The sequence below is a fragment of the Bubalus kerabau genome, chromosome 12 (assembly GCF_029407905.1).
Source record: "Bubalus kerabau isolate K-KA32 ecotype Philippines breed swamp buffalo chromosome 12, PCC_UOA_SB_1v2, whole genome shotgun sequence".
In the NCBI taxonomy this organism is placed as follows: Eukaryota; Metazoa; Chordata; class Mammalia; order Artiodactyla; family Bovidae; genus Bubalus; species Bubalus kerabau.
In genome coordinates this window covers 75,426,530-75,452,145 of record NC_073635.1, presented here as the reverse complement: position 1 = coordinate 75,452,145, position 25,616 = coordinate 75,426,530, and the positions used below count along the sequence as shown (strand labels likewise).

The 25,616-nt window shown below is 38.3% G+C and overlaps 1 protein-coding gene across 1 annotated transcript in view; it reads left to right on the top strand.

Annotated features, from left to right (window-relative positions):
* The window catches only part of LOC129624671 (ATP-binding cassette sub-family C member 4-like), a 169,240-nt gene that overhangs the window by 124,266 nt on the left and 19,358 nt on the right, over window positions 1-25,616 (top strand). Inside the window, 2 exon segments of the mRNA XM_055542835.1 lie at window positions 419-574; window positions 14,816-14,905. Of these exon segments, the coding sequence (XP_055398810.1) occupies window positions 419-574; window positions 14,816-14,905 (246 nt within the window).

Sequence of the window (25,616 nt, the reverse complement as noted above, 5' to 3'; positions counted from 1 at the left end):
CACAGAAAACAATTTTCAGCATATTAAGCATCCCTTCAGGGAAATCTGAATAAAACTGCATGACATTTTAAGAAGACATAAAAATCACTCTATATTACATATGCTTGGTTTGATTGTAGCCTTAATCAGGGACATTTGTGAATATCTGCCATTTTTGGTTGCCACAATTTGGGAGTTGCAACTGGTATCTCGTGGGTAGAGTTCATGGCTACTGTTAAACATCTTACAATACACATGACAATCTCCTGACTCCCCGACAATGAATAATCCGGCCCAAAATGTCACCAAGACCATGCTTGAGAAGCTATAGGCTACTCTTTATATTTAATAGATCTTTGAAAATTCATCTTCAACAATCAGGGTTTTCCTAGGTTTGTTGCCTCCTGTTAATTCTTAATTGCCCTGGGTCTCTTTATAGCGTGGCATTGTGGGAAGAACAGGAGCTGGAAAAAGTTCCCTCATCGCTGCCCTTTTTAGATTGTCAGAACCCGAAGGTGACATTAAGATTGATGGGATCAGGACAAGCAACATTGGACTTCATGATTTAAGGAAGAAAATGTCAGTTGCACCTCAGGTATGCATATCAGAGCATTCTCACATGTTCTTTTTATAAAGTATCTGAGTTTAATTGCTTTTAATTTGATTTTCTTTTCAACTTACATGAAAGGATTGATCATTTTTTTCCCTATAGAGCACGGTTTTGGCATCAGGTATTTTCAGCAGACATTTTCATTGGATACTATGTTTTCTTTCTTTGTTCATTTGTTAGTTTTGTGTTCATGTGATTTAATAACTTACTGAGATAGATTTCTGGACTCGGTCTTCCTCAGTTGCCACAATTTTATCCACTGATAACCACATAATTCTGAGAAAAAAAAAGGATAAATGGTTTGTTTAGTGCTGGAGAGGTTCCTATAGGGAAACATGACTTTTAAGTGTCTTACAGATGGAATTTTGCTGTGAAACTTTCTGTGAAACTGGAGCTTTGAGAATTACAGGGTATATAGATACTTTGGGGAGACTTTGACAATTCATCCATTAGTGAATAATTTTCACCAGGGAGGGAGTACAGAATAGTGAGGTAGAGCAGGGGACTCAGAATTATGTCTCTATGTACCTCAGTTTTCTCTGTCTTATAAGGTAACTGACAGTACCAACCCCTTGAGCTGTTGTGAAAATATAATACAATTATGTAAAGTTTAAAAATAAAATAAAATTAAAAAAAAACACAAAAAACATAATAGGTCACTAAGTGTGAAATGCTTCATGTAGACCCAGATGTGACTGCTGTGATGGTAGACCATTGAGTTGGCCATTGGCCAGTCTTTTCCTGGACTCTGATTCTGTTTTCTTTTCTTCTGCATCTTAAAGAAGTATAATTTTCAGGGAGTGTTTTGGAGACTGGACTATATGCACAGTAGACACTCCTGTCATTCCTTGTGGTTCATTCACTCAACATAATTCTGGGAATATTTACTGAGACATTACTATCCTCCAGGCATATAGCAAAAGGCAACCTAGATCCTGTGTCTTCATCTTCCATCCTGCCCTCTGGTTTGACAGACTTAACTGATTTTTAAAAAAATAATTTGATTTTTTTTAATATACTCAATAATCATTTGCCCATCAATGAAAGCTCAGAAAAATACTGTCTTGAGATGAAAAACAGAGAGGAGATGAGACAAAATGAGCCAGGTAGTTCTGCTTCCTGAAATGTGGGTGTAATGTGCCCTGAAATGCTTGTTTATTAGGAAGTATATAGAACATGGCACACAAAGGGAAGGAGAACTTGGGCTTAGGTACAGCTGTTACTACCTACCTGTGGCCTCTAAAATACCTGGAATTACTCTAAGTACTTTTAAAAATCAAGATAGTATTTTCAGACTATAGTGAAATGCCACCTAACAACCCTTAAGATGTCTACTATCAAAGGGAAGAGAGAGAGAAAGAGAATGACAAGTGTTGGCAAAGATGTTGAGAAATTAGAAACCTTTTTCATTGCTTATAGGAATGTAAAATAGTGCAGCCACTATGAAAATCAAGTTGGTGTTTGCTCAGAAAATTTAAAGATAGAATTATCATATGACCTAGCAATTCTACTTTAGAATATAAGCCCAAAAGAATTGGAAGAAAGGTCTTGAAGAGATACCTTTACATGCATGTTATAACACCATTATTCTCAACAGCAAAAAGGTGGAGGCAACCAAGAGTCCATTGACAGATGAATCAATCAAGTGTGGTGCATATACATATAGTGGAATATTATTTGGCCTTAAAAAGAAGAAAATTCCAATACATGCTACAACACAGATGAACTTTGATGAAATTAAATTAAGTGGAATAAACCAGTCACAAAGGACAAATACTGTATGATTCTACTAATAGGAGGTACTTAGAGTACTAAATTCATGGATACAGGATTTAGATTAGTGGGTGCTAGGAGTTGCTGGGAGGCAAGAGTTGTTTAATGGGTACAGAGTTTCAGTTCTGCAAAATGAAAGGAGATCTGTGGCTGGAAGGTGGTGATGGTTGTAAAACAGTGTGAAGGTATTTAATACTGCTGAACTATACACTCATTTGAAAAGACCCTGATGCTGGGAAAGATTGAAGGCAGGAGGAGAAGGGGACGACAGAGGATGAGATGGTTGGATGACATCACTGACTCGATGGACATGGGTTTGGGTGGACTCCGGGAGTTGTTGATGGTAAGGGAGGCCTGGCATGCTGCAGTTCATGGGGTCGCAGGGAGTTGGAAATGACTGAGCAACTAAACTGAACTGTACACTTAAAGGTGGTTAAGCTAGTAAATTTTATGTGTATTATACTACAATTAAAACAATTTTTATTTGAAGGTGTCCCATTCAAGGAAAAATGGGAAGAAATTTTTAGCGCATTCAGTCCCCATATTTAAAATTTTCTTCTGGCTATTAGATTCATGCCTTGTGGTTATGGTAGAAAATAAATGAGCTTAGATTCCCAAGTTTTCTGTTTTGATGGTACTCATCTCTGAAATGGCCAAGTGAGATTAGTTAACAGAAATAAAGGGCATGTCTGTAAAGTCCTTGGATGCAAGGCTTTAGAAATATGCCCTACATTATTTTTAATGCTTCTCAATAAGAAAAATTTGTATCCTTGTGTACATAAAATAACTCTCTAAATAAATAACATTAGATTATTCTTGGCTCTGCCAATAATGTTTGGAAGCACATCTGAACAAAGACCAAGCAAACCTTTGCATCACATTTTTTGGTTCTGTCCTGTTGGTTTCCACCCTTCCTTTGAGTATGCTCTTTGTACACATTCCAGACAGCATACTTACAAAATAGTACTAAGCTTTGTATCCATGTAGATTCCACTTTATATGCCTTTGTCTCCAAGATGCAATGTTGGTTGATCAAAGAGAGAGAATCTGGAGAGAACTTGCAATGTGTAAAGGGTCCCAGGAAACCATTCAGGAGGCAGACAAGGGTAGAATGTTTAAGTGTGTAGACCAAGTGTCAACATGACCAGTAGTTTTATTCCTGCTCTGCCTCATACAACTGTGGGGCCTTAAGGACTTCACTTGGCTTCCAAACTTTAGTGTCCTTGTCTTTAAACTGGGTCTGGTAATCATTGTCACAAAGATTTGCTGTGAAGATGTAACTGTGTGAGAAAATGTTTGTGCTACGTCTGGTTCTTAGGAAAGCTCAGTCAATAAAAACTATTTTTATTTTTTTAATTATTTATTTTACTTGGAGGCTAATTACTTGACAATATTCAGTGGTTTTGCCAAACATTAACATGAATCTGCCACGATTGTTCATGTGCTCCCCATCCTGAAACTCCTCCCACCACCCTCCCCATCCCATCCCTCTGGGTCATCAAAGTGCACCAGCCCCAAGCACCCTGTCTCATGCATCAAACCTGGACTAGCGATTTGTTTTACATATGATAATATACATGTTTTAATGCCATTCTCCCAAATCATCCCATCCTCGCCCTCTCCCACAGAGTCCAAAAGACTGTTATTTACATCTGTGTCTCTTTTGCTGGCTCACATACAGGGTTATCGTTACCATCTTTCTAAGTTCCAAATATATGCATTAGTATACTATATTGGTGTTTTTCTTTCTGGCTTACTTCACTCTGTATAATAGGCTTCAGTTTCATTCACCTCATTAGAACTGATTCAAATGTATTCTTTTTAATGGCTGAGTAATACTCCATTGTGTATATGTACCACTGTTTTCTTATCCATTCATCTGCTGATGGATATCTAGGTTGCTTCCATGTTCTGGCTATTATAAACAGTGCTGCAATGAACATTGGACTACACGTGTCTCTTTCAATTCTGGTTTCCTTGGTGTGTATTCCCAGTAGTTGGATTTCTGGGTCATATGGCAGTTCTATTTCCAGTTTTTAAAGGAATCTCCACACTGTTCTCCATAGTGGCTGTACTAGTTTGCATTCCCACCAACAGTGGAAGAGGGTTCCCTTTTCTCCACACCCTCTCCAGCATTTATTGCTTGTAGACTTTTGGATAGCAGCCATTCTGACTGGCATGAAATGGTACCTCATTGTGGTTTTGATTTGAATTTCCCTGATAATGAGTGATGTTGAGCATCTTTTCATGTGTTTGTTAGCCATCTGTATATCTTCTTTGGAGAAATGTCTGTTTAGTTCTTTGGACCATTTTTTGATTGGGTCATTTATTTTTCTGGAGCTGAGCTACAGGAGTTGCTTGTATATTTTTGAGATTAGTTGTTTGTCAGTTGCTTCATTTGCTATTATTTTCTCCCATTCTGAAGGCTGTCTTTTCACCTTGATTAGAGTTTCCTTTGTTGTGCAGAAGCTTTTAAGGTTAATTAGGTCCCATTTGTTTATTTTTGCTTTTATTTCCAATATTCTGGGAGGTGGGTCATAGAGGATCCTGCTGTGATTTATGTCGGAGAGTATTTTGCCTATGTTCTCCTCTAGGAGTTTTATAGTTTCTGGTATTACATTTAGATCTTTATTCCATTTTGAGTTTATTTTTGTGTATGGCATTAGAAAGTGTTCTAGTTGCATTCTTTTACAAGTGGTTGACCAGTTTTCCCAGCACCACTTGTTAAAGAGATTTTCTTTTCTCCATTGTATATTCTTGCCTCCTTTGTCTAAGATAAGGTGTCCACATGTGTGTGGATTTATCTCTGGGCTTTCTATTTTGTTCTGTTGACCTATATTTCTGTCTTTGTGTCAATACCGTACTGTCTTGATGACTGTGGCTTTGTAGTAGAGCCTGAAGTCAGGCAGGTTGATTCCTCCAGTTCCATTCTTCTTTCTCAAGATTGCTTTGGCTATTCGAGGTTTTATGTATTTCCATACAAATTGTGAAATTATTTGTTCTAGTTCTGTGAAAAATACTGTTGGTAGCTTGATAGGGATTGCATTGAATCTATAGATTACTTTCTGTAGTATACTCATTTTCACTATATTGATTCTTCCAGTCCATGAGCATTGTATATGTCTCCATCTATTAGTGTCCTCTTTGATTTCTTTCACCAGTGCTTTATAGTTTTCTATATATAAGTATTTTTTTTTTAGGTAGATATATCTCCAAGTATTTTATACTTTTTGTTGCAAGGGTGAATGGAATTGTTGTTTCAATGGTGAATTGGAATTGTTTCCTTAATTTCTCTTTCTGTTTTCTCATTGTTAGTGTGTAGGAATGCAAGGGATTTCTGTGTGTTGATTTTATATCCTGCAACTTTACTATATTCATTGATTAGCTCTATTAATTTTCTGGTGGAGTCTTTAGGGTTTTCTATGTAGAGGATCATGTCATCTGCAAACAGTGAGAGTTTTACTTCTTCTTTTCCAATCTGGATTCCTTTTATTTCTTTTTCTGATCTGATTGCTGTGGCCAAAACTTCCAAGACTATGTTGAATAGTAGTGGTGAGAGTGGGCACCCTTGTCTTGTTCCTGACTTTAGGGGAAATGCTTTCAATTCTTCACCTACGGGGATAATGTTTGCTGTGGGTTTGCCATATATAACTTTTATTATGTTGAGGCATGTTCCTTCTATTCCTGCTCCCTGGAGGGCTTTTATCATAAATGGATGTCGCATTTTTTAAAAGGTTTTCTCTGCATCTATTGAGATAATCATATGGTTTTTATCTTTCAATTTGTTAATGTGGTGTATTACATTGACTGTTTTGCAGATATTGAAGAATCCTTGCATGCCTGGGATAAAGCCCTCTTGGTCATGATGTATGATCTTTTTAATATGTTATTGGATTCTGTTTACTAGAATTTTGTTAAGGATTTTTGCATCTATGTTCATCAGTGATATTGGCCTGTAGTTTTCTTTTTTTGTGATATATTTTTCTGGTTTTGGTATTAGGGTGATGGTGGCCTCATAGAATGAGTTTGGAAGTTTACCTTCCTCTGCAATTTTCTAGAAGAGTTTGAGTAGGATAAGTTTTAGCTCTTCTATGAATTTTTGGTAGAATTCAGCTGTGAAGCTGTCTGGTCCTGGGCTTTTGTTTGCTGGAAGATTTCTGATCACAGTTTCAATTTCTGTGCCTGTGATGGGTCTATTAAGATTTTCTATTTCTTCCTGGTTCAGTTTTGGAAAGTTGTACTTTTATAGGAATTTGTCCATTTCTTCCAAGTTGTCCATTTTATTGGCATATAGTTGCTGATAGTAGTCTCTTATGATCCTTTGCATTTGTGTGTTGTCTGTTGTGATCTCTCCATTTTCATTTCTAATTTTATTTATTTGATTCTTCTCCATTTCTTTCTTGATGAGTCTGGCTAATGGTTTGTCAATTTTATTTATCTTCTCAAAGAACCAGCTTTTGGCTTTGTTAATTTTTGCTATGGTCTCTTCAGTTTCTTTTGCATTATTTTCTGCCCTAATTTTTAAGATTTCTTTCCTTCCACTAACCCTGGGGTTCTTCATTTTTTCCTTTTCTAGTTTCTTTCAGTGTAGAGTTAGGTTATTTATTTGACTTTTTTCTTATTTCTTGAGGTATGCCTGTATTGCTATGAACCTTCCCCTGAGCACTGCTTTTAAAGTGTCCCACAGGTTTGGGGTTCTCCTGTTTCATTTTCATTAATTTCTATGCATCTTTTGATTTCTTCTGTGATTTGTTGGTTATTCAGCAGCGTATTGTTCAGCCTCCATGTGTTGGAATTTTTAATAGTTTTTCTCCTGTAATTGAGATCTAATCTTACTGCATTGTGGTCAGAAAAGATGCTTGGAATGATTTCAATTTTTTTGAGTTTACCAAAGCTAGATTTATGGCCCAGGATGTGATCTATCCTGGATAAGGTTCCATGTGTGCTTGAGAAAAAGGTGAAATTCATTGTTTTGGGATGAAACGTCCTATAGATATCAATTAGGTCTAACTGGTCTATTGTATCATTTAAAGTTTGTGTTTCCTTATTAATTTTTTGTTTAGTTGATCTATCCATAGGTGTGAGTGGGGTATTAAAGTCTCCCACTATTATCATGTTATTGTTAATTTCCCCTTTCATACTTGTTAGCATTTGTCTTACATATTGTGGTGCTCCTATGTTGGGTGCATATATATTTATAATTGTTATATCTTCTTGGATTGATCCTTTGATCATTATGTAGTGACCTTCTTTGTCTCTTTTCACAGCCTTTGTTTTAAAGTCTATTTTATCTGATATGAGTATTGCTACTCCTGCTTTCTTTTGGTCTCTATTTGCATGGAATATCTTTTTCCAGCCCTTCACTTTCAGTCTGTATGTGTCCCTTGTTTTGAGATGGGTCTCTTGTAGACAACATATGTAGAGGTCTTGTTTTTGTATCCATTCAGCCAGTCCTTGTCTTTTGGTTGGGGCATTCAACCCAATTACATTTAAGGTAATTGATAAGTATGATCCTGTTGCCATTTACTTTGTTGTTTTGGGTTCGAGTTTATACACCCTTTCTGTGTTTCCTGTCTAGAGAAGATCCTTTATCATTTGTTGGAGAGCTGGTTTGGTGGTGCTGAATTCTCTCAGCCTTTGCTATCTGTAAAGCTTTTGATTTATCCTTCATATTTGAATGAGATGCTTACTGGGTGCAGTAATCTGGGTTGTAGGGTTTTTTCCTATCATCACTTTAAGTATGTCTTGCCATTCCCTTCTAGCCTGAAGAGTTTCTATTGAAAGGTAAGCTATTATCCTTATGGGAATCCCCTGTGTGTTATTTGTTGTTTTCCCTTGTTGCTTTTAATATTTGTTCTTTGTGTTTGATCTTTGTTAATTTGATTAATATGTGTCTTGGGATGTTTCACCTTGGGTTTATCCTGTTTGGGACTCTCTGGGTTTCTTGGACTTGGGTGATTATTTCCTTCCCCATTTTAGGGAAGTTTTCAACTATTATCTCCCCAAGTATGTTCTCATGGTCTTTCTTTTTGTCTTCTTCTTCTGGGACTCCTATGATTTGACTGTTGGGGCATTTAACATTGTCCCAGAAGTCTCTGAATTTGTCTTCATTTCTTTTAATTATTTTTTCCTCTCTGTTTCATTTATTTCTACCAGTCTATCTTCTACCTCACTAATCCTATCTTCTGCCCCCGTTATTCTAAAATTGGTTCCCTCCAGAGTGTTTTTTATCTCATTTATTGCATTATTCATTATATATTGACTTTTATTTCTTCTAGGTCCTTGTTAAACATTTCTTGCATCTTCTCAATCCTTGTCTCCAGGCTATTTATCTGTAACTCCATTTTGTCTTCAGGATTTTGGATCATTTTCACTATCATTATTTGGAATTCTTTATCAGGTAGATTCCCTATCTCTTCCTCTTTTGTTTGGTTTGATGGGCATTTATCCTGTTTCTTTACCTGCTGAGTAGTTCTCTGCCTTTTCATCTTGTTTATATTGCTGTGTTTGGGGTGACCTTTCTGTATTCTGGCAATTTGTGGTTCCTCTTTATTGTGGGGGCTCCTTGCTTTGGATGGGGTTGAATGAGTGGCTTGTCAAGGTTTCCTGGTTAGGGAAGCTTGTGTCTGTGTTCTGGTGGGTGGAGCTGGATTTCTTCTCTCTGGAGTGCAACAAAGTGTCCAGTGGTGAGTTTTGAGATGTCAGTGGGTTTGGTGTGACTTTGGACAGCCTGTATGTTGAAGCTGAGGGCTATGTTCCTGTGTTGCTGGAGAATTTGCATCATGTGTCTTGCTTTGGAACTTGTTGGCCCTTGGATGGAGCTTGGTTTCAGTGTAGATATGGAAGCTTTTGATGAGCTCCTATCGATTGATGTTCCCTAGAGGCAGGAGTTCTCTGGTGTTCTCAGGATTTGGACTTAAGCCTCCTGCGTCTGGTTTTCAGTCTTATTCTTACAGTAGCCTCAAGACTTCTCTATCTGTACAGCACCGATGATAAAACATATAGGTTAATGAAGAAAATTTTCTCTATAGTGAGGGACACCCAGAGAGGTACACAGAGTTACATGGAGAAGAGAAGAGGGAGGAGGGAGATAGAGGTGACCAGGAGGAGAAGAGGGGAGTCAAAAGGTGAGAGAGCAAGCTATCCAGTAATCACTTCTCTTTGTGCTCTCCACAGTCTGGATCCCTCAGAGATGTTTACAGAGTTACACAGAGAAGAGAAGAGGGAGGAAGGAGACAGAGGTGGCCAGGAGGATAAAAGGGGGAATCAAAAGGAGAGAGAGATCCAGCCAGTAATCAGTTCCCTAAGTGTTCTCCACAGCCCAGAACACACAAAGAGATTCCCAGATTTGGGTAGAGAAGAGAAGGGGGAGGCAGGAGATAGAGGAGACCTCGTGGAGAAAAAGGAGAGTCAAAAGGGGGAGAGAACAATCAAGCCAGTGATCTCTCTCCCAAGTAAAAATGAGTAGTATAGATTGGGTTCTTAAAGGTATAAAATTGATAGCAAATACCAAAAAGCAAAGATTAAAAATCTAGAGTAGAGGTTAGAGTCTCAAAAATACAATATTAAAAAAAAGTCACAAAAATTATTATATATATATATATATATATATATATATATATGAAGTTTGCTTTAAAAACGGGGTCCCTTTTTTCTTGCAAGGTAATAGTAGGTTATGAAAATTAAAGGAGTAATAGAGGACTTAAAATATTTTTTAATTTAAAAAATGGTAGTATTAAAAATATATCTAGGACTTTCTATGAAGCTGTTGTGGACAGTATGGGGTCTGTTCATTTTCAGATAGTTCCTTGATTTGGCTTATACTTCTCAAGGTCTATAGGCCCCTTCCTAGGTAGTCAGTGCTAACTACAGGGTTTTAATCTATTGCACCTGTCACTTCCAAGGCAGTTCCCTCTGTTTATTTTAACTTCTTCTGTTTGCTGATCTCTTCAGTGTCTAATTTCTGCCCTGACACAAGGGGAGTGGTGGTGGTCACTTTTTTTAGGCTCACTTGTTCAGTCGTGCTGTGGGGAGGGAGGAACACTGCAAACAAATATCACTGGCATGTGTGGGGAGTGCTCGCCGTGTTTCAGCTGCACTGGGTTTGCCCCTACTTACAGCATGTGTGCTTTCTCAGTCTACACTGCTCAGGCTCTAGGTTGCTCTGCCGGGAACTGTCTGAGGTGGGCCCTGGGTTGCATGCACTTCCCAGGTCTAAGCCACTGAGGTTCAGGTTCTCAGGTACTCCACAAAGGCGCAGACTTGGTTGGGCCTGCGTTTTGTGCCCTTCCCAGGTCCAAGCACCTCAGGTGACCAGGTGCTTGGTGAGGACAGTTGTCCCCAGTTGAAGGCTGTGTCTTATCACCTCCCCCGTCCCAGCCACTCAATTTTCTGGGTGTACAACGGGCACGCCTTCTCAGGTGTGCTGTGTGTCTCTTTTGGGGAACAGATCTCTGGCTGTGACCCTCCCAGTGGATGTTGATCATCCAGAATCCCAAGACGTCTTGGTTAGCAATGAAGCCTGCTTGCAGTTTGGTGGAGGATGCCTCTCTGGGGCCATGATTGCCCTCTTCTGGCTCTGGCTGCCCTCCCCTGCCTGTCTACGGTGGGGGATGGGCCAGTCCACAGCCGGCTAGCTCTGCTCAGTACTTTGTTCTGTGAGTGGGCCTGGCCGTGTCTTAGGCTAGGGCTTTTCAGGGAATAGCTATCCCACAGTCTGGGTTGCTATCTCAAGTTAGTTTCCTCAGATTGCCCTCGGGGCATTCAGGCCTGGTCCTTACCCTAAGCAATGCAGCCCCCGCCTCCCTATCCAGCTCCCGCTTGCTAGTGGTGGATGTGTCTTGGCTGCTGTTCCACTGGGAGTTGCCGTTAGGCACGTAATCTGTGGGTTTTCATTATTTATTTATTTTTCCTCCCAGTTATGTTGCCCTTTGAGATTCCAAGGCTCATCACAGACCCGCTGGTGAGAGTGTTTCCTTGTGTTTGAAAACTTCTCTCTTTTTTAAGACTCCCTTCCCAGGACATATCTCCGTCCCTACCTCTTTTGTCTCTCTTTTTATCTTTTATATTTTGTCCTACCTCCTTTCAAAGACAATGAACTGCCTTTCTAGGCGCATGATCTCCTCTGCCAGCATTCAGAAGTTGTTTTGTGGAATTTGCTAAGTGTTCAAATGTTATTTCTATGAATTTGGGGGAGAAAGTGGTCTCCCTGTCCTATTCTTCCACCATCTTAGGACTGCCCCCAATAAGAACTATTTTTATTCTTAAGGATCAGGGCACAGGCTTTTGGGTATTATTACTGCTTAAGTAAAAAGAGTAACACCTTCTAGAGTGACTTTACTCTTTAATTTCTGCTTATTTGTTCACAGTCCTTGGTGATTTTCTTTATAATTATAGTTACAATATAAACTAAGTTGTTTTATAAATATAAATAGTAAAGCAAAGAAACAAAAATAAAAACAAAAGACACAATAGAAGTTTTGGGGAAAAGTGTAACAGAGAAATGGATCTAACATTTTCCACCAAAAGCAAGAAAACAGACTAGCATTTTTTTTGTACTTTGATTTCTGGCTCCCCTCCAGCCAGCTTCTTTCCTGGCTCCCATCTTGTACACACTGGTACTTTCTTACTTACTTATATACTAAGACCTCTGGCCTTCTCAGTCTGCCCCACACTCATTCCTTTCCTTGAGGATAGAGCTTATATTTCTCATGTCTGTCACTCTAGTGTCTGTTAAAATCCCTGGCAAGTTAACACGAGTATTGATAATTCCTAACGTTTATGGAATAACTAATATGTCTTAGCCACTTGTCTTACCATTTCCTGCTTAATCCTCACAATTCTTTTGTTATCCTTACCTAACATATTTAAAACCTGAGGCATGGGGTGTTTATCCCACTTATCAAGTAAGAGAGTCAGGATTCAATTTCTGTGTGTCTGTTTATTATTTTTTTTTAAATTGAAGCATAGTTGATTCACACTGTTTCAATTGTATAACAAAGAGGTTCAGTTATATACACTTTTATATATAAAATTTTATATGTGTGTGTGTGTGTGTGTGTGTGTGTGTGTGTGTGTGTGTGTGTATACAGGGAGCAGCGAGCTTCTGGGGTCCTCTCTCTGTCTCTCCCAGGCTCATACCACCGTCCTGCTGACCCTGCATGAACAGATCAGAATTGTGGGAGATGGGATAACACCAAGGATCTAGGTAGGAACCAGAGACAGGGGAGTCGGGGTGTAGACCGTCAGTCCTGGGGGGAACTTTCAAAGACAAATACTCTGTTTCTAAGATGGTACTCCTCCATTTGTATTCAAAATTTCAGGAATAAGCAAAAATGAAACCTCTTCCTAAGTAATTTCCTTGAACAGAACAGGGAGCTGATGTATGTTCATCCTTTGTGCTGAGGATCTGAAGTAGTTAAGTATGTTTCTCAGAAAGAACAGTGACTGAGATTATATTCAGGAGCAGCTGCTTATCTGAAAGGATCCGGAAAATGAAGTGAAGATGGGGAAAAGAGGAATATTGGGGAGCAGCCTCCCCTTGCCTGGCCATGTCATCTGTTTTAACCTCGTGGAAACAACTGAAGGCTGAGAAATTGCCTGCATGTTGGAATCATAGGGTTGATAATTACAGAGTAAAAAAGCTTTATGAAAATCTAAAGTAGAATGATGGTTATTCCTCTAACAAGGAACTCTTACCATTGCAAATTGTTTAGTCTTTGTTCCTAAATTCAAGAGAGAGGGTGGGAAGATTTGGGAGAATGGCATTGAAACATGTAAAATATCATGTATGAAACGAGATGCCAGTCCAGGTTCGATGCACGATACTGGATGCTTGGGCCTGGTGCACTGGGACGACCCAGAGGGATGGAATGGGGAGGGAGGAGGGAGGAGGGTTCAGGATGGGGAACACATGTATACCTGTGGCGGATTCATTTTGATATTTGGCAAAACTAATACAGTTATGTAAAGTTTAAAAATAAAATAAAATTAAAAAAAATAAAGTTATTGAATTAAAAAAAAAAAAAAGAGTTTTAAAGGAGACTTTAAATTTGGATCTCAGGATTTTTCAGTTTAATTCAGTAATCATTTTGAAATCTATGACCAGTGATTTCAGTGCTTTGGAGGCCTATTGACCACTTAATCAACTTTGTGCAAATAAAGCTTCTTTTATAATGTCTTTTTAATTTTGGATTTTGTTTAGGGATACACATTTTTTGGTGGCACTCCCTGAATCTTCTGCATTCATCTGTCTCTCACCAGACTTAAAACAGAAACAATATTTGAAAGAATGTACAGGAGGCTATCTGAGTTTCATTCTTCTTCATGACTAGGGAAAAGAAATGTCTGTTTTCTTCATCGTTCTTCTCAGGCTTTTGTAAAGTGAGGAGGAAATTTTAGCTCCAAGGCCAGGCAGGATTTTGAGGCTGGTTCTGAGCACTTGTGGAAGAGTCAAGTCTCCTCTTATTCCCACATGTGTGCCTCTGCCCCCTTCACTAAAAGGAGCCTATTGGACTCTTCTCTGCTCATATTATGTGACCTGGCTTACTAGAGCCTTCCAGAAGAAATGTAAATTGTCTACATGAGCTTTTGTACAAGATTATCTCTTGAAACTTGGAAGGACATATATTTCTAGGTTAATTTACTTGTGGCTCCTCCAAAAGTAGAACAGGAAAAAGTTATTTTAATAATTTTATTATGACCCAGATCATAATAGTTTTCAAGTCATCTTGACCTTGCAGTTGGTAACGAGGTTTTGTGAGGCAGGTCATCCTGACACACAGGGGAGAGAATGTGGGGATCAGGTTGATGCAGAATCCGAGGAGATCTCTCCATGGACAGAGGTGCTGCAGACCCCAGGAGCTGACATCTCTTTGCACGTGTGGGGATGTTCCTTTCACACAAATGGAGAGATTCCATATCCTAGAAGACTGTTTGACCAGTGGAGAAAAGATCCTAGTTTGTTCTTCAGTGCCAGTGTGTAAATATTTAATGGTTTTGCCCTGAGGCACAAGCTTCAAGTCTCTCAAGTAATCATGCTATTGATATTTCTCAGTCACACTAGGATTGACAACTAATTTATATAGATCTTGATGTAAAGTCTCTCAAGTAATTTTATCATCAGTTTGCATGTGTGTGCTTTAGCTGATATTCACAGGAAGGCATTTAAAAAAAATCAAATCCTCCTTTCTCTTCTTCAGTTTTTTTCTTAAGATAAAAACCTTCAACACTTTATTCTTCCATTAATGTTCAGTAGTCTGGAGGATATTTAGTAGCACACTTTGTACATGGAAAATTATTTTATAGATAATGTTTTATAAGCATATATTTTCAACATTATTATTAATAATTACAGTAACTTTTGATATTTTATATTTTAATTATGTATTGTAGACATTGGGGTATAATGAAAAGATGTTAAGGTAATAACATTCCTTATTTTGGGGTATTTAGGAACCTGTTTTATTCACTGGAAAAATGAGGAACAATCTGGATCCTTTAAATGAACATACAAATGAGGAACTGTGGAATGCATTAGAAGAGGTAATTTATTAATACGAAATATAATTAACTTGTTAGCATCAGTATCCATGTGTATACATTTAGAGCATTGCAGGCAATTAAGAGGAACTTAACAGTTTAACTGACTTTGTTTACCTCCTAGAAGAACACTGATGACATGTGCACACTTAAAATGTTGTTAATTGATGATGAAAACCAACAATATAATGTCATGTTTCCATTTTAGCTTTTTCCTTAAAACCCTGAGTGACTAGATATATTATCGTGTCCTTAGCAGACCACTAAGTTAGACGTTAAAGCTGTGGGATCAAATTCTACTGTGATCTAGTGATGTAATTACCCCAATTACCCTCCAGTGTTCATTTTATTCCTCTGGTCTTAGGGAACATTTACTAAGTGGAGACAACATTATTAAATGAAAGATGTGAATGAGATCAAACCAGTAAAATTAGGAAGTTTTATAGTAAAGTGTTTATAAAAGTATATTATATAGCTGGAATGTGAGAAGAAGACAGAAGACAGAGCTTCACGCAGTCATGTCTGACTCTGCAATCCACAGACTGTAGCCTGCCAGGCTCCTCTATCCATGGAACTCTCCAGGCAAGAATACTGGAGTGGGTTGCCATTCCATTGTTTAGAGGATCTTCCCAACCCAGGGATCAAACTTGAGTCTCCCACATTGCAGGCAAATTCTTATTGTGTGAGCCACCAGGGAAGCCGTGGAATGTGAGAATTATTATTTATTGGTGATCATGTAATTGTAATGCTGCAGCATGAATGCAGGTAACAGAACCCTGGAGAATTTGCTGAGCTTTTGTGTGGAGAGGTTCATTTCTAGAGAATTTTCTGTCATTTGTGTCATGTTTCCTCTTGCCCCACTTCTTTGAATTCCCTCACCCTAGCATGAAATATTTTTGACTATTAACTTGCTGTTGATTTGAATATTTAATGCAAAATTATTTTGTGTATTTGCCCTCATTTTACAAATCAATTCTACTGAGGGTACTAGTAGTCTAGGAACTCTAGACTTCTAAACCTTAGACTGTCTTCTAATTTCTCATAGGACCTAGCTTAGTTTTTGTTTTTTTTTTTTTGTTTTTTTTTTTTTTGTTTTTTTTTTAATTTAATTTAATTTTATTTTTAAACTTTACATAATTGTATTAGTTTTGTCAAATATCAAAATGAATCTTCCACAGGTATACATGTGTTCCCCATCCTGAACCCTCCTCCCTCCTCCCTCCCCATACCATCCCTCTGGGTCATCCTGGTGCACTAGCCCCAAGCATACAGTATCATGCATTGAACCTGGATGGGCAACTCGTTTCTTACATGATATTTTACATGTTTCGATGCCAATTGTTTTTTTTGTTTTTAAAAAGCAAGCACGTGCATTCCTATACGCTAACAATGAAAGATCAGAAAGAGAAATTAGGAGTCAATTTCATTACCACTGCAACAACAACAACAAAAAATACCTAAGAATAAACCTACCTAAGGAGGCAAATGACCAGTATCCAGAAAACCATAAGATTCTGACTGACAAAGGAAGCCAAAGATGACACAAACAAATTGAAGGATATATCATGTTCTTGGATTTGAAGAATCAATATTGTGAAAATGACTATACTACCCAAAGAATCTACAGATTCCATACAATCCCTGTCAAATTACCAATGGTGTTTTTCAAAGAATTAGGGCTAAAAATGTTACAATTTGTATGGAAACACAAAAGATCCCGAATAGCCAAAGCAATCTTAAGAAAGAAAATATGAAGCTGGGGATTAGGTTCCTTGATTTCAGACTACATTATTAAGTTTGCCAAAAAGTTTATTATGTAAGATGTCACAGAAAACCCAAATGAACTTTTTGACAAATTCAATACAATGCTACAGTAATCAAGATGGTATGGTACTGGCACAAAAAAAACAGAAATATAGATCAATGGAACAGGATAGAAAGGCCAGAGATGAACTCACACACCTGTGGTCACCTAGTCTATGACAAAGGAGGCAAGAATATAGAATGTAGAAAAGACATCTCCAATAAGTGGTGCTGAGAAAATTGGACGGCTACATGTAAAAGAATGAAATTAGAACACTCCCTAATACCATATACAAAAATAAAATGGATTAAAGATCTAAATGTAAGACCAGACACCATAAAGCTCATAAAGGAAACAGGAAAAACACTCTTTGACATAAATAACTATTAACTTTTTGATTGCTCTCTTCATTTCAGAGAAGTGTGGCATAGTTCTTTACATTTTTTTTTTTGTTACGCAAATCTGAGTGATTTTTCATGTTGTTTTGAATTGATGTGTTTGTGATTTAGTGTTACCTTTCCAGGGAAGCTCTGAAATCTGTAATATGTAGATGAGCCTTGACTGTGAACAAGCAGATTTGGAGGTCTTACAATACCAGCCAGTAATTCTGGTTTCTGAAAGATGTCAACACACAGTCTTTACACACCCACCCGGCTTTCCAGCAACGTGGGAAATTTGTTTTCCTAAATTGGGCCAATTGCTTTACCTTCTCCTGCCCAAAAAGAAGTGCACCTCTGATTTCATGGAAGTTTGTGAGTCTATAGTGAAACTCTAGAAGAGAAGAGGGGAGAGCAGTTAACCATCAAATGTTATAAAAGATAGGGTGATCTGCTGATCTTGAATTCACAGGACAGATTTAATGGTGAAATTATGACATCTTAAAAAAAAAAAAAACTGGAGGTACTGGTAAATTATTTTTCTATTTGTTTCCCAGCTGATATATTTTTTCACCGATTCTCAGGTAGAAAAATTACTCTAGAATTTTAGAACGCCTTGTGCCACAGACAGAGGGGCAACATTAATCTAAATTCTAAAAATGATGAAATGGTAGAAGGGGTTGATAATACTAAGATCTACCTTTATTTACACTACATTTGGAGCTTTCTATAAAAAGAAATATACGTGAGTCTATTTCAGAAGTGCAGTATGTGGTTTCCATGTGTTGCTTCTGTAATTGATCCTGTTAACGTTGGTGATATCACTTAGAGAAATCATCCCATCATTGTGTTTCTCTAGGAACTGCTTCTTTAGGACTGTTTTAAAGAAAACCTACAAAATCTTTCATTGAAAACATACAGATATGATAAAGAAAAATTCCTAAAGAAATAGAATAATGGGGTGATTTATCACTCTAAGTGTGTGCGTGTGCATGCTCGGTCGTGTCTGACTTTTTGTGTCCTTCTGTGGGACTGTAGCCCACTAGACTTGTCTGTTCATGGAGTTTTCCAGGCAAGAAATACTGGAGTGGGTTGCTGTTTCCTGCTGCTGCTAAGTAACTTCAGTCGTGTCCGACTCTGTGCAACCCCATAGAAGGCAGCCCACCAGGCTCCCCCATCCCTGGGATTCTCCAGGCAAGAACACTGGGGTGGGTTGCCATTTCCTTCTCCAATGCATAAAAGAGAAAAGTGAAGGTAAAGTTGCTCAGTTGTGTCCGACTCTTCACAACCCCATGGACTGCAGCCTACCAGGCTCCTCCATCCATGGGATTTTCCAGGCAGGAGTACTGGAGTGGGGTGCCGTTGTCTTCTCCATGCGGTTTCCTACTCCAGGGGATTTTCCCAAACTAGGAATTGAACCCATGTCTCTTGCATCTCCTGCATTGGCAGGAGGATTCATAACCACTGTACCACCTAGAAAGCCCGCCACTCTTACAAGTATAACTGAATCAGTGAGGTCACTTTTTAAGTGAACTCAAAACCCTAGTTATTAGTTTGTAAACGGTGTCAAACTGGACATGTGAACCCAAACTCACAGACCTGGCCTGAGAGTCAGTAGGAGAGAACCTCTCTGTTTCCCTCTTTTAAAGTCCTCTAGTTCTTTTTCCTCCTTCTTCCTTGGGAGAGATGGACATTCAGAAGGGAGGCAGTCCCATGGATGCTGCCCATCTCATCTTGGTTATTTTTAAAATACGCTGAAAATACATTTTTCATATACTGAAAACTAGCCACCTTACTATAAATTGACAAAAGTTCATGAGTTAATTAGTGCTGATTGGGACACTAAGAAGCAAAGGCAATGCCACACATATAATATGAATGTACCTGAAGCTGAAGCACTTTATCACTCAAAGGTTGAAAGATCACAGTAGATAAAACTCTCAACATGAGTCACCAATGTGTAGCTTCTGTTAAAAAATAAAAATAAAACAGCTTAGATTCTGGACTATGAAGTTAAGCATATGGTCTGTCCTGTCAAAAATGGGGAAGAAACCATGCAGTCAAATGCTCAATATTGATAGTGTCTCTGTTTGGACAGAAGTGTGTCTCATCACACAGGAAACTAAGATACAGAAACCTGGGCATCAGCAGCCTGTGCATCAGGAACTATATGGTTCAGTCCTTGCAGTGGAGACAGGTCACATGTCCATTTCCAGGCCTGTATTAGGTGAACACCACCCCCCCACACACCCTTTACTTCCTTTACTGCCAGTCCTGCTATAGTAAAAGCTCTTCCCCATCTGTTGATTGCATTTCCCGTCTCTTTTCAGCCCATACCAGCCTTTCTTCTTGAAAAGTAAGAAGGCTCCACAAAATATATAAACCATATGACATCTGTGTTAACCTCCTATGAGGGGTGTTGGTGCCTGATTGCTAGATACAGTACATGTAGTAGGTTACAGTGAAAATGTTTATGGTGATAGAAATAGGGTGCCTTCAATTTCAGTGTATTGTTTTTCAATTTTGCTATATTCTATTATTTTCCCAAGCTCAAAAACAATTTGAAGAATTCTGTACTGAGATGTATAATTTTGAATAGTATTATTCATATTATAGTCATATTAAGTCATAACTTTTTCAGTGCTTTCCACTCTTTAAAGTGTGATGTTGTGATATGTTAGTAGTATAGTTTAGTCGCTAAGTCCTGTCTGACTTGCGACCCCATGGACTGTAGCCTGCCAGGCTCCTCTGTCCATGGGATCCTCCAGGCATGAATACTGGTATGGGTTGCCATTTCCTTCTCCAGGGGATCTTCCCAACTCAGGAAAGGAACCCAGGTCTCCTGCATTGCAGGAAGATTCTTTACTGACTGAGCTATGAGGGAAGCCCTGTGATATCTTGGAGCCAGTTAATTGTTATAAGAATATATTCCTTTTTAATTACTGAGTAATACTCCAGTGTGTATATGTACCACAGCTTTCTTATCCATTCATCTGCTGGACATCTAGGTTGCTTCCATGTCCTGGCTATTATTAACAGTGCTGTGATGAACATTGGGGTACACGTGTCTCTTTCAGTTCTGGTTTCCTTGGTGTGTATGCATGATACTGGATGCTTGGGGCTGGTACACTGAGACGACCCAGAGGGATGGTATGGGGAGGGAGAAGGGAAGGGGGTTCAGGATGGGGAACACGTGTATTCCTGTGGTGGATTCATGTTGATGTATGGCAAAACCAATACAATACTGTAAAGTAATTAACCTCCAATTAAAGTAAATAAATAAAAATAAGAGATTAAAAAGAGAATATATTCCTTTTATACTTACACTTAATAAGAAAATATTGTTTTATAAAAATTATTTATCTATGTGGATTTATTTTCTAATTTATAGGAACAGATATGTCACACAATGGCATTCACTTATGCCTTCATTCATACAGCCAAGAAATGTCTACTGAGAGCTTGTTAGACAGGCATTATTGCAGACTCTGGGGCTATCACAGTCATTTAAAGACAAAGTCTCTACCCTTTTGGAGCTTAAATTCTCTTGGAGAAGATGGAAAATAAGCCAATGCATATGCAACAAGGTCTCAGTGCTGATACATGCAAAGGAGGAAAATGAAGTAGAACATGAAGTGGACCAGCTGGCAACATTATTAATAATGGACAGTATCTATTGATCTGTCATAAATTCTACACGTACTGATTCATTTTATACTCTTATCAATGTTAAGAGGTACCCATCTTAACATCTAGAAGTTGTAGAAATGTTTATTAAAAGTTGGATTTCACCTTTAAATACATAAATGTACATCTTGTAAGAACAAGGACATTCTCTTATATGTCCTAACACAGTTATCTCAATTAATAAGCTCAATGTAATATTATACTATTACCTAGTATGTTTTCAGATTCTCTAGTTGTAACTCCTAGTTATTATTTTCTACTGCTTCTATTTTCCTTTTTTCCCATTTTAATACTTAATTATAATTTTATTTTATAATTATACTACAGAAAGTCTTCATATTCATATATTCTTATAACCATACCTGATTTATAAAGGAAGACAGAGTCTCAGAAAACAGAATTTTCTGAAAAGCATTTCCTTTTTGCCTCATGAAGTAGATATGGACAAACTCGAATGAAAGTGTAAAATCAAATTAGCGATGAAATGTAATCCAAGTCAGAGGCAAGTGTGAGTAAGGATGTCAGTTTTAAGCAAGTTCAACCACTTGCACCACAGCCTGAATCTTACCCTTTATATTCTGTGTACTTTTCATGCTAACATTACCTACCAATACCAAATTTCCATATTTAATCCTAACTCAGGATTTCCCTTTCATGGGATAGGACTCCATCAGGAACACAATTCAGGTTCACATTTATAGACTTGCTCCAGCATTTAGTATACCTGAAAAATTAAAACACTGCTCACTCACCCTTGGTGTGTTGTTATCTGACATTGTAATGTGTCAGATAACTTATCAGCCATCACTCATCAATCTGTTGGTCTCTTAATTTGAAGTGTATTTCTTCTTTTTTCTTCAGGTATAGACTGAGTTTGGTTCTTGCTCTATAATATTTTTCCAAAATAAATATTTATTGAACTGACCCCAACCACCAAATGTACTTTCAGATTATCTTTGGCAATTCAACATTTTTTTTTCTAATCTTATGAGTACAATTTGTTGAAGTTTCAGTTCAGTTCATTCAGTTGTGTCCGATGCTTTGCGAACATGCAAAAGCATGTTCATGAACAGCATGAACAGCAGCATGCCAGGCTTCCCTGTCCATCACCAAATCCTAGAGTCCGCCCAAACCCATGTACATTGAGTTGATGATGCCGTCCAACCACCCCATCCTTGGCCTTTCCTCCCACCCTCAATCTTTTCCAGCATTAGGGTCTTTTCAAATGAGTCAGCTCTTCACAACAGGTGGCCAAAGTATTGGAGTTTCAGCTTCAATATCAGTCCTTTAGTGAACACCCAGGACTGATCTTCTTTAGCATGCACTGGTTGGACCTCCTTGCAGTCCAAGGAACTCTCAAGAGTCTTCTCCAACACCACAGTTCAAAAGCATCAATTCTTCAGCAATCAAATTTCTATATAGACCAACTCTCACATCCATACATGACCACTGGAAAAACTATAGCCTTGACTAGATGGACTTTTGTTGACAAAGTAATGTTTCAGCTTTTTAATATGCTGTCTAGGATGGTCATAACTTTCCTTCCAAGGAGTAAGTATCTTTTAATTTAATGGCTGCAGTCACCATCTGCAGTGATTTTGGAGCCCAGAAAAATAAAATCTGACACTGTTTCCACTGTTTCCCCATCTATTTGCCATGAACTGATGGGACCGGATGCCATGATCTTAGTTTTCTGAATGTTGAGCTTTAAGCCAACTTTTTCACTCTCCTCTTTCACCTTCATCAAGAGGCTTTTTAGTTCCTCTTCACTTTCTGCCATAAAGGTTGTGTCATCTGCATATCTGAGGTTATTGATATTTCTCCCAGCAATCTTGATTCCAGCTTGTGCTTCTTCCAGCCCAGCATTTCTCATGATGTACTCTGCATATAAGTTAAGTAAGCAGGGTGACAGTATACAGCCTTGAGTACTCCTTTTCCTATTTGGAACCAGTCTGTTGTTCCATATCCAGTTCTAACTGTTGATTTCTGACCTGCATACAGGTTTCTCAAGAGGCAGGTCACATGGTCTGGTATTTCCATCTCTTTCAGAATTGTCCACAGTTTATTGTGATCCACACAGTCAAAGGCTTTGGCATAGTCAATAAAGCAGAAATAGATGTTTTTCTGGAACTCTCTTGCTTTTTCTGTGATCCAGCAGATGTTGGCAATTTTATCTCTGGTTCCTGTGCCTTTTCTAAAACCAGCTTGAACATCTGGAATTCATTGTTCACGTAATGCTGAAACCTGGCTTTGAGAATTTAGAGCATTACTTTACTAGCATGTGAAATGAGTGCAAATGTGCAGTAGTTTGAGCATTTTTTAGCATTGCCTTTCTTTGGGATTAGAATGAAAACTGACCTTTTCCAGTCTTGTGGCCACTGCTGAGTTTTCCAAATTTGCTGGTATATTGAGTGCAGCACTTCCACAGCATCATCTTTTAGGTTTTGAAATAGCTCAATTGGGATTCCATCACCTCCACTAGCTTTGTTTATAGTGATTCTTCCTAAGGGCCACTTGACTTCACATTCAAGGATGTCTGGCTCTAGGTGAGTGATCATACCATTGTGATTATCTGGATCATGAAGATCTTTTTGTAGAGTTCTTCTGTGTATTCTTGCCACTTCTTCTTAACATCTTCTGCTTCTGTTAGGTCCCTACCATTTCTGTCCTTTATTGAGCCCATCTTTGCATGAAATGTTGCCTTGGTATCTCTAATTTTCTTTAAGAGATCTCTAGTCTTTCCCATTCTATAGTTTTCCTCTATGTCTTTGCGTTGATCACTGAGGAAGGCTTTCATATCTCTCCTTGCTATTCTTTGGAACTCTGCATTCAAATGAATATATCTTTCCTTTTCTCCTTTGCTTTTTGCTTCCCTTCTTTTCACAACTATTTGTAAGGCCTCCCCAGACAGCCATTTTGCTTTTTTGAATTTTTTTTGCTTGGGGATGGTCTTGATTCCTTTCTCCTGTACAATGTTATGAACCTCAGTCCATAGTTCCTCAGACACTCTGTCTGTCAGATCTAGTCCCTTAAATCTATTTCTCACTTCCACTGTATAGTCATAAGGGATTTGATTTAGGTCATACCTCAATGGTCTAGTGGTTTTTTCTACTTTCTTCAATTTAAGTCTGAATTTGTCAATAAGGAGTTCACGATCTGAGCCACAGTCAGCCCCCGGTCTTGTTTTTGCTGACTGTATAGAGCTTCTCCATCTTTTGCAAAGAATATAATCAATCCGATTTCCATGTTGATCATCTGGTGATGTCCATGTGTAGAGTCTTCTCTTGTGTTATTGGAAGAGGGTGTTTGCTATTTCCACTGCATTCTCTTGGCAGAACTCTATTAGCCTTTGCCCTGCTTCATTTGTACTCCAAGGCCAGATTTGCCTGTTACTCCAGGTGTTTCTTAACTTCCTACTTTTGCATTCCAGTCCCCTATAATGAAAAGGAGATCTTTTGGGGGTGTTAGTTCTAGAAGGTCTTGTAGGTCTTCATAGAACCGTTCAACTTCAGCTTCTTCAGCATTATTGGTTGGGGCATAGATGTGGATTACCATGATATTGAATGGTTTGCCTTGGAAATGAACAGAGATCATTCTGTCATTTTTGAGATTGCATCCAAGTACTGCATTTTGGACTCTTTTGTTGACCATGATGGCTACTCCATTTCTTCTAAGAGATTCCTGCCCACAGTAGTAGATACAATGGTCATCTGAGTTAAATTCAGCCATTCCCGTCCATCTTAGTTTGCTGATTACTAGAATGTCAATGTTCACTCTTGCCATCTCCTGTTTGACCACTTCCAATTTGCCTTGATTCATGGACCTGACATTCCAGGTTCCTATGCAATATTGCTCTTTACAACATCGAATCTTGCTTCTATTACCAGTCCCATCCACAACTGGGTGTTTTTTTTTTTTTTTTTTTTTTGCTTTGGCTGCATCCCTTCATTCTCTCTCTAGTTATTTCTCCAGTGATCTCCCTTAGCATATTGGGCACCTACCGACCTGGGGAGTTCATCTTTCAGTGTCCTATCTTTTTGCCTTTTCATGCTGTTCATGGGGTTCTCAAGGCAAGAATACTGAAGTGGTTTGCCATTCCCTTCTCCAGTGAACCACATTCTGTCATACCTCTCCAGCATGATCCGTCCATCTTGGGTGGCCCCACACAGCATAGCTTAGTTTCATTGAGTTAGACAGGCTGTGGTCCATGTCATCAGATTGCCTAGTTGTCTATGATTGTGGTTTCTATCTGTCTGCGCTCTGATGCCTTCTCTCAGTACCTATTTTCTTACTTAGATTTCTCTTACCTTGGATGTGGTTATCTCTTCACGGCTTCTCCAACAAAGTGCAGCATCTGTTCCTTACCTTGAACGTAGGGTAGCTCCTCACAGCTGCAACATACACCTTTATGAAGATAGATTAATATAAACATCACCTATATCCATATTCTGGGGGAAATAAGATGTTGCGTCTTATTTTTCATAAGTTTTCATTCACTGCAAGACATTTATGACACTGAAGAAAATGCACTTGATTGGTCCACTATTTGTAGAATTAAATTTGGGAAAGAACCATCACCAGAGCAGGTGCCAGGATTACTAATGTATAGGTGCTGTTTGGCATTGTTTGAATTTGTGTATTTTAAACTTCACCAAATGGTAAAATGCTGGTAAGATTATATCTTCAGAGAAAAAGACTTTACTGTACAAATTTTTGAAGTTTTTCTTTATTGTACCAACTCCTATGCAAAATGAACTTTGGGAAACTTGAGTCAACCATGAATATTGTTTTTACTTTTCTGCTTAAACCACATTGGGAGAAATAGCTTCAGTTTCTGAGAAACTTC